General features: G+C 42.7%; 1 protein-coding gene across 1 annotated transcript in view; it reads right to left on the bottom strand.

Moving 5' to 3' along the window:
* Window positions 1–2,307: 2,307 nt before the first annotated feature.
* The window catches only part of LOC120374977 (protein mono-ADP-ribosyltransferase PARP14-like), a 33,660-nt gene continuing 20,537 nt past the window's right edge, over window positions 2,308–15,430 (bottom strand). The window contains exons 12-17 of the mRNA XM_039495457.1: window positions 14,773–14,940; window positions 13,713–13,922; window positions 13,012–13,620; window positions 7,169–7,314; window positions 4,969–5,143; window positions 2,308–3,432 (exon numbers count right to left, since the gene is read on the bottom strand). Coding sequence (XP_039351391.1) covers window positions 3,143–3,432; window positions 4,969–5,143; window positions 7,169–7,314; window positions 13,012–13,620; window positions 13,713–13,922; window positions 14,773–14,940 — 1,598 coding nt within the window. The 3' untranslated portion in view covers window positions 2,308–3,142. The remainder of the gene's footprint in view (window positions 3,433–4,968; window positions 5,144–7,168; window positions 7,315–13,011; window positions 13,621–13,712; window positions 13,923–14,772; window positions 14,941–15,430) is intronic.

Raw genomic sequence — 15,430 nt, 5'->3', positions numbered from 1 at the left:
AATGAGTGAGGTTGGGGGAGAGGGAGCAAAGGAGGGAGGATGGAGTGAGTGGGGGTAGTGCCTTGGGGAAGGGGCGGGGCAGTGGCCGAGACAAGAGTGTTAGGTTTTCTGAAATCAGAAAGTTGGCAACCCTAGGGCCCCTCCACCTACCTGAGGTGGGGGGGCCCCCCAAGAGCAGCCTCCGGCCTGTGTCCCTGCCTCCCGGACCCCCGCCCAGGGCAGGTGGAGAGTCCACGGCTCCCCACACCTGTTTGCGTGGCTCTTACCCCAGCCCGGCTCCGGACAGTGGATGGGGCCTTGGAGCAGCAGCTCAGCCATAGTAAGAACCTGGGGGGAGCCATGAATCCGCCACCTGCTCTGGGCAGGAGGCCCGGGGGCTGCTCTTGGGCCCGCCCCCCACTCTGGGCAAGTGGAGTGTCCGTGGCTGCCCACTGCTGCCTGGGTTCCAGCTGCCAGCCTGGCCAGTGGTGGAGTCTCAGGGGGAAGAGGAGGGGCAGGAGGTGGGGTCCATGGCAAAAAGTGGACAGGCCACTTTCAAAAAGTGGGAGGGCCACCCCCCCCCACCTGCCCCATTCCAGCGTCCCTGCTTCCATTTCCATGAAGGGGTAACAGCCTGAGGGTCTGTGCACAAGAAATGTGCTAGAGAGGCCAAGGGAGGAAATGGTGCTGCAACCTGTTGAGACCCAGGGAAGCGGAAAACACCTGGGATCCAGAGACTGGGATTCCCCCACAGCAATCTGGAGGGCAGCCAATACGGGTCTTTTCCTTTTTGGAAAAGTGCCAGGTACACATTGCTCTATAAATAATAAAAGATTATTTTACTGTGTTAGAAAAGAGGGAGACTTTGAACCAGATGGTCCCCTCATGCTGCTCTTTCTTACCACTGTGGGGTGGGGTTGTTCTTGTGGCTCTGCTGCAATAAACTCATCACTAGAGTAAATCTCTGGTATATCTGCAGTGGTTCTCTAGCAATCTTAAGACACAATGCTGTATTTTAACCGTTTCTCAGAGGACATGTACAATAGGGCATCATAAAATCTCCAGTGCAGTGCCATGGAAACATTTACCAAGGTCACCCAGAAGCAGGAGCGTTTCTGCAACAGAGCAGAAGGGAACACCAAGTGGCAAAGAAGAGAGCCTGTGGTTTAAACCGTCCGAATCTCTTCAAAGGTGAAACAGTCGATGGTCCATCACATCAGTTAATCCCTGTTCAGCAAAGCACTTAAGCTTGTACTAAATGAATCGCTGAATTAGGGCCTACGTGCCTAATGCTGTCAAATACACAAAATGAACAAACTGAATAAAGAGACTATTTTTTCTCTAAACCCTTTCAGTGATAGTGATCCTATGTATAACTTGTATCATAGCAGACAAAAATGTTCAAAGTTTCATTTTAATTGATTGTGTCTGTAGTAGCTGTATAACTAATGACCATATAATACACCATTAACTATACAGAATAATTAACAGCTTTATTGAAGACACCAGAAATATGACCCTGTGGCAGCATAAGAAGTTAATATCACTATCATCACAATGTAGCTAATTTTCAGAAGTACAAATATTTTAAAACTGGCTTTATGAAGCTTAGAAAAGTAGTTTATCAACAGATGGTTTTTCAACCGTTTTCTAGAATTCAGTAATTTAACACATGCCCAGAGGTTACCATATATACAAGGTTATAATTCTACAGAAAAAGGGCTTATTATGCCTCATGACTGTGCAGAAAGCATGCCCGCCCTCTCTATATGATGATTATCTTGAATATTCCAGAAGGATTGATTTTGTTTTCATTCTGCAGGATACTGAATGAAGTACAAAAGCACCAGCAGTCAGCTAGGCACCTGGGAAGAAAGGCATCTGGATAATGCAGAGAAATGTGAGGAATACCCATATAGACATGAGCCCTAGTGTGTAGGAGATGGGGCAAAGGCAGAGGTGAAAGTAAGCCAGTACACCCCGCTACAGCGTACCGACAAGAGCCGGTGAGCCATACCGGGGCGGCCCGGCTTCCCCAGGTGGCAATTTAAAGGCCTTTAAATTGCCGCCAGAGCCCTGCTGCCAGAGCTCTGGAGAGTGGTGGGGCTCCAGGGGTTATTTAAAGGGACGGGGCTCCTGCTGCCTCTACTGCCCTGGGCCCTTTAAATAGCTGCCGGAGCCCCGCCACCGCTACCCCAGGGCTCTGGGGGCTATTTAAAGGGCCGGGGCAGTAGAAGCAGGGGAGTCCTGGGCCCTTTAAATAGCCCCCGGAGCCCTGCTGCTGGAGCCCTGGGGTAGCAGCAGCAGCCAGGGGTTCCGGCAGCCATTTAAAGGGCCTGGGGCAGTAGCGGCGTCCAAGCCCTGGCCCCTTTAAACTCCTGCCGGAGCCCCTGGCTGCTGCTACCCCAGAGGGGGAGGGCACTTACTGGTACAGGATGGACCGGGGCTGGCTCTGACCCCCCCATCCCTGCCCCTTCCGGGGGCCAGAGCCAGCCCCTTACCGGTAAGTCCCTATTTCTACTTTCCCCCTGGGGCAAAGGTGATTTACTGAATGTAAATTACGTGCTTTGTGGCTATGTTTTTGGGTTTTCCTTGAACCCTAAGCTAACCAGGAGCAGTAGTTTGCTGAGAGTGATTAATACGTGTACTTGGAAAAAATTGAGACCAAGGGCCCCCCGCTTGTGGCATACACATCTGAGGGTTTGAAAGAAACTCTCTTTCAGCTATTCAGTGCCTTATGATGTGTTCTGGGAACAGCGTCCTTACTGACGCACCAGCCTGCTACACTCAGTTTACTTTAGGTTGTAGACAACAAAAAATTGCATCCAACAGCCCTTCCTGCTATGAGCCCTATACCTAGCCTGCTACCTAGCCTGAATGTGCTATTCTCACAGCCCTCATTGACACCAAAATTATGAGCACTGTTAAGGTGCATGCTAAAATCTACTTAACTCCGTCTCTTTTCTTAATATTATTTATATTTATTTAGGCACTTGGATATATAAATGGTCATTTGAGTCAATAAACCAAAACATGAAGTACTATAAGAAAGCTGGTACTTTTCTCATTCTTCAAATTTCTGGTTAAAAAATTATCCTTGCGGTATTAGTCACAAAATAAAGGCACCAAAAAAACCTCTTCCACTGTTAATAAAAAATAAATCTTATCTTCTAAAAGTAATAAGATATTCCGGATAAGCTTGAATGTCATTAAATATGACAAACATTGATGGACGACCCACGTTATCAGTCACACTATCATATAGGTCAGTAGGATCTGCGGTGTTTTTTGCTGGTGGAGTGATTAATCCTCCTCTTCCAAGGCAATATTGTCCAGTGAGAACTCGAGCAAGGTACATGTATTTTTTGCCATTCACATCAGGTCTAGAGTATGTATCCTGAGCAGAATAACTGGCATCAACAGCAAAATAGGTTCCATTTCCAATTGCTGCAGCTGTGGTCAGAAAGACAAAGTTTTGAAAACGTTTAAAGAACAAGACTTTCATTCTTATGTAACCCCTAAAATGTGCAACCTTCTCTTCTACTATCTGTGAAAAAGGATCATTTGAAATTAAAATGAAGAGTTTGACAGCATTGTTCCAGCCTCACTTGGAATAGGGCCTTGTACCAAAATATCAATCATAAGAGATGACACTTATCACTGAGCTAATCATGCAGACTTTGCCTTTTCTTATGGTGAAGAAGGTTAAACATTCTCCCTCTATTTGTCACTGCGTAGTTTTCTATCTAAAACATGGCAAACACTTAGAATTTTTTAATATAAGATTATATAATTGTAATTATAATATTATAATTATACTTCACAGAGGCAGAGGAATCATGGAAGCTTCTAATGGAAATAGTCAAAAATATATGCAGGGAATTGAATCCTACTGCTAAAGACTTCCTCCTTCCTTTCCCCATCTGCTCTTTGCGGTTCATCACATCTGTCCATTGTGTCATGTATAATACTATCCCTGATCCTGCAAAGTATGTTTTCGGAGTAATCCAACTGAGTTCAATGCTTAAAGCTAAGTACATGCACAAGTCTTTGCAGAATCAGGGCCTCAGATAGTCTCTGCACCAAATACAATGCCAGATTGAGTGGTGTCATCTAATTATCCCCAAGAATAGATACAGCACAAGCAGCGGTGGAAGCTTTCCCCACACTGTTCAGCCAATTTGTCTCATATCTGATAAGGCGGTACCATTTTCTAGGCATAAAAGATAATTAGTTGTAGCTCTATGTCCATTCACTTTGTGAGATCTCAGCTGAGAATGTCAACAAGGAAGCCAGGCAGTGACTGTCTGATTAATGGGTTTTGTGAGCTAGGTAATACATTTCATAATATATCAGCTTGCACAAAGGCCACCAAAGTTTTAAATTATTTTAGATTTGTGAAGTACGATGATCTCTCTGTGCTAGCCTGCAGCTGATACTGTGCATGGGCCAAGGGATTAACCACTTGACACTGATAAACTCCTCAGATCTTATTCACAATTTACAATTTTTAGTCAATAAACAGTACAAATAAACTGAAAATTAAAGCCTGCAAATTAACCAATAATGAAAGCATGTTATCTGGCTAGATTTCAAAACCCTCCAAAACATAAGAAAACCCTTTGGCTTAAGGAATGATCTGTCTGATAAGAATAAACAGCTGCGTAATTAAGATATCCGCACAGGTATATCGGAACTCATTAGCTAAACATTTCAATAAGTATTGAATACAATAGCGCACTTCAGAGCCTGGACGGATGGTGACATATGAACTTTCATACGCTCAAGGCACGCATAGAAGAGTCTAACAGGTCGTCTAATATTTCCTTCCCTCTGTACAGAATTATTCCCTATATTTACTAATTCTTTGTCTCTTTCTCTGACCTCATTCCTCACCGTGCGCTGTGCATATGACACCATTATCTCACACCATGTCTTACTCATCCATTCCCTGTTTAAGAAATTAACTTGCTTTGAATAATAATTTACCATTCATTCCAGCAAAACCACGATTAAATCCATTGTAATTAATTGTGCTCAGTGAGGAACTAGGTGTTCCATGGAATAGGAGCTTCTCATTATTTGGATTGCCATTCTTTTTGTCCAGCGACTGTTTTTTGATTTGGTAGGTCTGCCACAGGTAAGGATTTTGTACCCTTTCAATCTGCAAAGTTCGAAAATAAAATACATTATTGACAATGCCCAATATCTAGGATGACAGCAGAGCATTCAAAAAATAAATATAAATTAATTGGTTTTCAGATCACTCTGCCCCTGTGGTGTCTATTTAGAGTTGGGACACTGAAAATCCAAACATTATAGAATGTGAACCAATAAATAACCAGAATATGATAGCCTAGAAAAATTCTTTAGTTTGACTATTTCCTTTTAATCATTTGAGCTTTGCCTAATGTGCCAAGTATGTGGTGCAAACACCTGCATGTTCTCAGCAAAGTGATGAAGTTTTTAGAGGTATGCTGTTGTATTCTGCTATTGTACTATCGCCAGCAGCAAAAGGGGCTTTTGAGTAAGATGCACTCTGAACAGCTGAATTCTTTGCTGATAATTCTCCCATTAAAGGGGAGAATTGTAGAGATACCATTATGCTTTTACAAGAACAAGCTTCTTTTCTAGATCCCAACTTGGGGCTTAAAATTATGTCAATAACTTAGCCTGCTGAAAATTGCCATTTAAGAATACACTTCCAGGGAGCAAATTTTGCTGGCCTACTCATGAAAGCAATCTATTTGTAAGGTAAACAGGATATGGTTCCAGGGCACAACCTGGTATATCGGCATCAAAGCCCTGATCCATCTCCCACTGATGTCAATTGGAAACGCTCCTGTTAGAGCTGGCCCAAAGAGCACTGGTATAAAAGCTTCCAATTGGCAAATTAACATTAATAGGATCTAGAGCTGGAGAAGCTTGCTTAGGTCATGCCATTGCATAACTGTTCCCACTGTATGCTAACTAGCGTTTTGCTCCATATATTTTTTCAAATGTGCCAAGTGCTATGGCATTTCTCTATTCTCTCAGAACATTGTCCCTCAAGGATAGAGGCTCTCACCATTGGCAAGTGTCCTGGGATATTCAGAATACTTCCTCATTCTTAATTTCATCCGATTTCTCCTAGTTATATTCCCTTTTCATGTTAACTAATTCTACTTTGTCCTTGGTGCTGACACCTTTGTAAAGTGCTTTACAATTTACACTCAGACAAAAACTTACTGAAGTCAGTGGCCCGTATCCTATAACCAGCACATAGCTTGAAGGGGATCTCCCTATGGGACTCACAGGAAAGGAATCTGACCCCCAAGCTGTGGATTAACAAGGGAATTGCTCTATGACTGCTACTGTAGCCTCATGGCTGCAGAAGTGTGTGTGGCCAAGCAGCTCTCTACCTGCAGAAGCATCTGTGTAGAGTAGGTGCAATTCTCCTGGACCCAGTGTTCCCCTTGCCTGCCTCCCACCATGTACAATGGGCTGTTGGGAGCTCTGTTTTCTACAGGTCAGAGTCCCACAATGCAGAGGTATGTGTAGATCTCCTGCACAGGGTTCCTTAATCCTGACTCCTTTCAGCAATGAAAATTCATGTAGACGAAGAAGCAGGATTTGGCCCAATGAGAGGTTTGCATAAGTAAGGACTTCAAGAGTCAATCATTTACTTGGTGGAGATGAATCTGATTGTTTCTTAGAGACGGTTTACTAGAACATTTGCAGCAGACAGATTTTCATTTGATTTCCGACGGTGTATGTGTGTGAGCCTATATTTCATATATAAATTACCGTCAATATCTCATCTCCTAATTTGGGGATACTGATCACAGACTGCTTGAATGCGAAGCTGTGGGCAGAGCAGGGCTGGGTGGCGCTCCCTCCCTGCCCCCCTTGGGGCTGGCCCAGGCCCCACCACACCTTCCCAAATGTTCCTCCATGCCCCCCTAGGGGCCCCACAGTTTGGGGATCACTGATCTAAGAGCTGACAGTCACTGTCATATGCTATTCGAATGGAAAATGTCCTTAGATTTGCAATAAAGTTTTGGATTTTGTCAATGACCTCAGTGTGTAGTATCGGGGACATACAGAATTGGAAGGGGTGACTACAAATAAATACTTAATACAAAATAAAAGATGAACGTTTCTGTTTGATTTTTAAACAAAAAACGTCACTCTCTTCATGTTACTTCACCTTCTCTATTTTGAATGTGGAGCAGGTTTTTAGAAACATCTTCTGAACATCTTGATATTCTTGCTCTGCTGCCTTTATCATAACCACTTTGACACGTTCTTGTTTCATATCACACCACTCTTTAGGGAATGCTACTAACTGTTTACCTGCAAAGTAAACATTCTGTTAATACAGCTAGAACTGACTCTGCTTATATGGGCTTGTGCCTTGTTAAAAACTGAAAAGAGCACCTATTATCCATTCTTTTCTTCCACAAATTCTTTGGCAAGCCTATTCTTTGCCATGAATACCCCTTGGCTTCTGGAGCACAGATTAGATTTTCTATTTTGCTACCAATCTGAGCTCTCCCTTACCAAACAAAAACAATTAACTAAAGTAAAGTTTAGAAATGTTGGGAAATTTTACTCATTACTTCTGGACCACTCAACATTTTGGACCTAAGGGTACAAACGGTAGTCAGTAAGACAAGTCGCATGACTAAGGACAATTCAAGTGAGTGGCAAGACTGGAACATTTATCCTTTTTATATGGAATGGTATTTGCTTCTGGCTTATAAAGTTTTTGTTATATCTGTAAATCAAGTGATTTATTAGCAAAGTGATTAAGCTGAAAAAGAACACGGCTACAGCTAATTCACTCTTCTGTCAGTAGGAGATATTTGTTTATTGAGATCCTGATCCAGCAAAAAACATATACATGTACTTTTGCTGTGTCTGGGGTCTGAATACTTTTCTACTGGCATTACTGTAAACGGTTTTGGAAAACATAATCCACAATACAACATGGAAAAGAACAGAGAAAGATTTACAATTTAATACATTCTAGCTAATAATGTTAACATTTTAAAATAGTTCTTTAAATACATCTTCACCATCTCCATCTTTTGAAGTGGAATCAGAGGAAGTAAAACCCAGCCTGAAATCTTAAACACTTTCACATTTCCTGAACTAAAAACTTCTCCCCATAATCACGCCATAATCACGCCAACTTCCTTTGACTATATCTCTATTTGATAAATCTATGGAAGTGTCTGGTAGATCAAATGTGTTGAAAGATCTATCTTAGTTTTCCTACAGCACACATCATTGTAGCCTATCTGTGTGCTGATGGACACCAAGATGTAGTGGATGATTAAGCTCAAACCTTGTGGTTCAATCCATGGTTAAACAATTGAAGGGAATTTTTTTTTAAAGGGCAAGTTGTTTTTGGTATACTGGAAAATGGCAGCAAGTATACAAGAAGGCAGACTTTAGCAAACTCAGGGAGTTACTAGTTAAGATTCCATGGGAAGCAAGTCTAAGGGGAAAACAGTTCAAGAGAGTTGACAGTTTTTCAAAAAGAGACAGTATTAAGGGCACATGTGCAAACTATCCCACTGCGTAGGAAAGATAGGAAGTATGGCAAGAGACCACCCTGGCTTAACCAGGAACATAAGAAAGGCCATACTGGGTCAGACCAAAGGTCCATCTAGCCCAGTATCCTATCTTCTGACAGTGGCCAATGCCTGGTGCCCAGAGGTAATGAACAGAACAGGTAATCACCAAGTGGTCCATCCCCTGTCTCCCATTCTCAGCTTCTGGCAAACAGAGGCTAGGGACACCATTCAGGGCTGGCTCCAGGCACCAGCGCAGGAAGTAGGTGCTTGGGGCGGTCAATGGAAAGGGGCGGCACGTCCGGGTCTTCGGTGGCAATTCGGCAGCGGGTCCCTGAGTCCCTCTCGGAGGGAATGACCAGCCGCCGAATTGCTGCCGAAGAATTAAGTAGAGCTGCCGCCAAAGTGCTGCCGATCGCAGCTTTATCTTTTTTTTTTTTTTCTTCGCCACTTGCAGCAGCATAAAAGCTGAAGCCAGCCCTGACACCATCTCTGTCCATCCTGGCTAATTGTCATTGATGGACCTATCCTCATGAACTTATCTAGTTCTTTTTTGAACCCTATTATAGACCAGCAGATCTTCAATTATCTGAGACTCAAAAAAGAGTCCTATATAAGTGGAAACTAGGTCAAATTACAAAGGACATATATAAACAAATAACACAAGTATGTAGGGACAAAATTAGAAAGGCCAAGGGACAAAATGAGATTGAATTAGCTAGAGACATAAAAGATAATAAGAAAACATTCTACAAATACATTAAAAGAAAGAGGAAGACCAAGGACAGGGTAGGCCCATTACTCAATGGGGGAGGGGGAGGGAGGAGAAACAATAACAGAAAATGTGGAAATGACTAAATTACCTTTTTGTTTCAGTTTTCACCCTAAAGGTTGGTGGTGATTGGACCTCTAACATAGTGAATGCCAGTGAAAATGAGGTGGGATCAGAGGTTAAATTAGGGAAAGAACAAATTAAAATTTACTTAGACAAGTTAGATGTCTTCAAGTCACCAGCGCCTGATGAAATACATCCTAGAATACGCAAGGAGCTGACTGAGGGCTATCTGAGCCATTAGTGATTATCTTCGAAAAGTTATGGAAGATGGGAAAGATTCCAAAGGACTGGAAAAGGCCAAATATAGTGCCAATCTATAAAAAGGGAAATAAGGACAACCCAGGGAATTACAGACCAGTCAACTTAACTTCATTACCCAGAAAAATAATGGAGCAAATAATTAAGCAATCAATTTGCAAACACCTAGAAGATAGTAAGGTGATAAATAACAGTCCACATGGATTTGTCAAGAACAAACTGTGTCAAACTAATCTGATAGCTTTTTTTGACAGGGTAACAAACCTTGTAGATAGGGGGGAAGTGGTAGATGTGGTATATCTTTACTTTAGTAAGGCTTTTGATACTGTCTCGCATGACGTCATCAACAAACTAAGGAAATACATCTAAATGGAGCTACTATAAGGTGGGTGCATAAGTGATTGGAAAACCATTCCCAGAGAGTAGTTATCAGTGGTTCACAGTCAAGCTGGAAGGGCATATCAAGTGGGGTCCCACAGGGATCAATTCTGGGTCTGATTTTGTTCAATATCTTCATCAATGATTTAGATAATGGCATTGAGAATGCACTTATACAGTTTGTGGATGATACCAAGCTGGGAGGGACTGCAAGTGCTTTGGAGGATAAGGTTAAAATTCAAAATGATCTGGACAAACTGGAAAAATGATCTGAAGTAAATAGGATGAAATTCAATAAGGACAAATGCAAAGTACTCCACTTAGGAAGGAACAATCAGTTGCACACATACAAAATGGGAAACGACTGCCTAGGAAGTAGTACTGCAGAAAGGGATCTGGGGGTCATAGTGGACCACAAGCTAAATATGAGTCAACAGCGTAACACTGTTGGAAAAAAAAAAAAAGGGAACATCATTCTGGGATGTATTAGCAGGAGTGTTGTAAGCAAGGGTACGTCCATACTTACGGCCGGGTCGACAGGTAGTGTTCGACTTCTTGGAGTTCGAACTATCGCGTCTAATCTAGATGCAATAGTTCGAACTCCGAACGCGCTCCCGTCGACTCCGGAACTCCACCACCACGAACGGCGGTGGCGGAGTCGACGGGGGAGCCGCGGACTTTGATCCCGCGGCGTCTGGACAGGTAAGAAGTTCAAACTAAGGTAGTTCGACTTCAGCTACGCTATTCGCGTAGATGAAGTCGCGTACCTTAGTTCGACCCCCCACCCTAGTGTAGACCTGGCCCAAGACATGAGAAGTAATTCTTCCGCTCTACTCCACGCTGATTAGGCCTCAGCTGGAGTATTGTGTCCAGTTCTGGGCACCATATTTCAGGAAAGATGTGGACAAATTGGAGAAAGTCCAAAGAAAAGTAATCAAAATGATTAAAAGGGCTAGAAAACATGACCTATGAGTAGGGTCCTACCAAATTCACGGCTGTGAAAAACATGTCACGGACCATGAAAACTGGTCTTCCCCATGAAATCTGGTCTTTTCAGTATTTTTACCCTATACTATACAGATTTCACGGGGGAGACCAGCATTTCTCAAACTGGGGGTCCCAACCCAAAAGGGGTCAGGAAGGGGAGTTTGCAAGGCTATTGTAGGGGGGTCGCGATATTGCCATCTTTACTTCTGTGCTACCTTCAGAGCTGGGCAGGTGGAGGGCAGTGTATGCTGGCTGGCCACCCAGCTCTGAAGGCAGCGCCACAGCCAGAGCAGTGCAGACGTCAAGGTGGAAATGCCATACCATGACACCCTTATTTTTGCACTACTGCTGGCAGTGGTGCTGCCTTCAGAGCTGGGCTCCCAGCCAGCAGCTGCAGAGTTTCCTGCAGCCAGGGGAGATTCCTGGAGGTGGATCTGACCCAGCCCTGGGAGAGGCGCCTGCAGGGGAAGAGGAAGTCCTGTCCCTGAGCAGCCCAGCCAGGACCAGCAGCTGGAGTCTGGCATATTGAAGGAGCTCTCAGTCAGGGCTCCCCGAGCTCTGCCCCTCTCTGGCTACGGACCCATTGCCCCAGCATTCGGGCCTGAGGCTGGCTGTGTGTGTATGGGAGAGTGACCACGGGAACCCCCCGCCAACCACAGTGCCCTGGGCGGTCATCCACGTCACCCACGCATAAGGCTGGCCGTACCCCTCCCCCGAAAGTGAGGACTCCCCCATACCATGCCACCCTTACTTCTGCATTGCTGCTAGCAGTAGTACTGGCTTCAGAGCTGGGCACCTGGCCAGCGGCTGCTGCTCTCCAGCTGCCCAGCTCTAAAGGCATCGCCGCCACCAGCAACAGTGCAGATGTAAGGGTGGCAATACCGCGACCCCCCTACTATGGCCTTGTGACTCTCCCCCCGCCCCATGACTCCCTTTTGGGTTGGGACCCCCACGGTTACAGCACCATGAAATTTCAGGAGTTAAGTATCTGAAACTGTGAAATTTATTATTTTTAAAATCCTATGACCGTGAAATTGACCAAAATCGACCCTGATTTTGGTAGGGCCCTACCTATGAGGAAAGATTGAAACAACTGGATTTGTTTAGTCTGGACAAGAGACGCCTGAGACGAGACATGGTAACAGTTTTCAAGTACATAAAAGGTTGTTACAAAGAGGAGGGAGGAAAAACTGTTCTCCTTAACCTCTGAGGACAGGACAAGAAGCAACAGGCTTAAACTGCAGCAAGGGAGGTTTAGGCTGGACATTACGAAAAACTTCCTAATTGTCAGGGTGGTAAAGCATTGTAATAAATTGCCTACGGAGGCTGTGGAATCTCCATCATTGGAGATTTTTAAGAGCAGATTAGAAAAACACCTGTCAGGGATGATCTAGATAATACTTAGTCCTGCCGCGAGTGCAGGGGACTGGACTAGATGACCTCTCGAGGTCCCTTCCAGTCCTATGATTCTAAGAAACTCAGTTTAAAATTATGTGCTGTCTGTCTGAAACTGCTGCTGTTACATTTCAAACTAAAATTGCTGAGTGGAATCACTGCCAGTGGTAGGTAATGCCTAGCAACTGAAAATTTATGGCATGAGATATGTTTACTTCTGGGCATGAATCTTCATCTAGAAGCACTGCTGCTGGATGTTTGAGAAAGCCTTTTTGGTATATCCTAAGAATTTTGATCAGTCCCTGTTGGGAGATATCCTATGTCCTCTTCAATTCTGAATTCTTTTTACCCCTTTACACTGGTATAAATCAGGGGTAACTTTACCGAAGTCAATGTTGTTACACTAGTGTAAGGGAGAGGAGAATCAAGCTCAAAACATTTAAAAATATGTTCAGAATCATTAATAGTTTCTAGGAAAATAGACTAGCATTATTCAGAATTTTTAAATATATGAATGAAAATGTGTGTCCTTTGTCAGACCCTTCATGCAATAATAAACAAAATAATAATAATTAATAATAAAGCTATGAACAGCAGCTCAACAAAGCTTTAATTTACCTTCATCCTTTGGCTCGCGCTGAATGATTACAACTGTTCCTTGTTTATCTGTAGCACGTAGATTTTTCATGTCTACCTTGTAGTCCTTCATGAGGAGTTGGACATTAATGTGAGGTTTTTTAGCTGCTTTAGCATCCTCTAAGTGCATATTTGTCACAGGGTCAAAGTCTGTGAAAGGCATATTGTTTATGGAATACTTCCACTGTACTAAATTGCTAACAAGTTTTGCCTTTGATTGCTCTTCTTGGTTATCTTTAATGCTTTTGATCATGTTTTGAATTTTGATGGAAGCTTTATAGACATCTCTAGTTATGCCAGAAACTCTAACAAAAGGAGGAGTTTCCTTGGTTTCCACCTGAATGGTAATATGTAGGCTCTTCTGGAGTTCACTCAGTTTCTTAGCTTCTGCTTCACCAAAACAGTCAATTAATTCATCTGGAATAATGTTTTCATACTGTTCCTTTAAAATCAGCTTTTTTATCCAGGATTCGGTGGCTTCCACATTTTTTTGGCTTTCACCACAAATCTGAAACGTGGCTAACTCAATTTTCTTCTCCAGAACAAATCCACGTTTCTTTCCAGCATGACGTTTTTTGCCTATTAAAAGTGCTGTAATGAAGTATAAGGGCTGTAATTACTTAACTTTTATTTTAGAAAATATTTAATGTTATGTACCCATTTAAAAAACACTCACTACTCACATGTTAACTTAGAAAGCCATGATTCTGATGTTGGTGAAATTGTTTCTCCTTCTCTTTTCTGCATACTTGCATAAAATACATTTTGCATCTGTGGCTGGAAGATAACTATTTTAATTTTTTTCACATGCTGGACTGCTTTTGTACTTGCAAAGGCAACTATAGCATCAATCATGTCCTCAGCTACCTGAGCTGGATTCTGTCCTGCCTGACCTGTAACAAATAAATAAAAAATAATATTTGCTGGTGAACAGTATGTGAACTGAGATGGTCTCTATATCAAAGAACCCCTCTGCTCCCCACTTGTACTCTCTGAAGACCTTGTGAACAGTCTGAGCAAAAAGATCAAATAATGTCTGTTCTCTAAACTGAAAGCCATCAGCTGGCACCTCCCTTAGCCAGATGACTGTACATTACTGCATGCTTTTTTAACATCTCTTCACTGAATGCAGTCCCTCAGCCATACAGTTATCTGCCAATGTTGTGACACACGGATTGTCTATAGCAGGGGTCAGCAACCTTTCAGCAGTGGTGTGCCGAGTCTTCATTTATTCACTCTAATTTAAGGTTTCGCATGCCAGTAATACATTTTAACGTTTTTAGAAGGTCTCTTTCTATAAGTCTATAATATATAACTAAACAATTGTTGTATGTGAAGTAAGTAAGGTTTTAAAATGTTTAAGCAGCTTAATTTAAAATTAAATTAAAACGCAGAGCCCGCCAGACCAGTGGCCAGGACCCGGGCAGTGTGAGAGCCACTGAAAATCAGCTCGCGTGCCGCCTTCGGCACCCATGCCATGGGTTGCCTACCCCTGGTCTATAGCAAGCCAGCTGAACCAAGTAGTTAGGCTACTTTCAGACCAGAATATGCGTCTGCTGAAATCAGTAAGAGTAGTGTCAGGCCTTTAGAGGCTAATACCATATGGATACTTGCTATACAAATCTGTAATTTTTACATGACAGTTTTAAACCACACTGTCAGTTGGTATGACTTTGTGTGTAAACTTACTACAGTGATCTTGATTTTGCTTTTCCTTTCAAAATCTACTAAGAAAAAACAAACCTGTTCCAATTGCTGGGAAGGCGACAGATGTGTACTTTCTCAGTTCACACTCCTGGAGCACTTTAGAGACCTGAGCTTTAACATCTTTCTGATGAACGAGGTGAATAATTTTACCGCACATCAGTTTTCCACCTTGTGTGGTTATAAAGCCACTGTGAGGCTGCAAGGCTGGACGATAGAAGAAAAAAATATGACACACAAAATAAAGAGATCAACACTTTATAATAACAAAGGACCAGACCCTCAAGTGAAGTCGTGTACAATGGAGCAGTGTCTTTAATGGAGCCACACTGATCTACACCAGATGAGAATATAGCTTCTGGATATAAATTTGCCTGGTATTTGCAAACAGGAAAGTGGAAAGCAAATCTATCTTGAATGTTTTATCCATTCAGGATCTTGACATTCCACCGGCTTTATCTGGTTAACTTTTTCGCTGCTAACATTCTGCTTTTAAAATTTCTTTAAGCTGATATCTTAAATTGGGGGTGAACTTTGTATGTGCTCAGAATTTCCTGTTTTACTTATGACTGAAATCTGGGTGCTCATCAAATAATAGTCTACAATTTAACACACGCTAGCTTTTAATGTATATGAAATTTAAATAATTTTATTTGCATTATCAACATGTGCACATGTTCTTAAAATGTGCACATTC

The sequence above is a fragment of the Mauremys reevesii genome, linkage group 11 (genome assembly GCF_016161935.1).
Source record: "Mauremys reevesii isolate NIE-2019 linkage group 11, ASM1616193v1, whole genome shotgun sequence".
Classification (NCBI taxonomy): Eukaryota; Metazoa; Chordata; order Testudines; family Geoemydidae; genus Mauremys; species Mauremys reevesii.
This window is presented reverse-complemented; position numbering and strand designations above follow the sequence as displayed.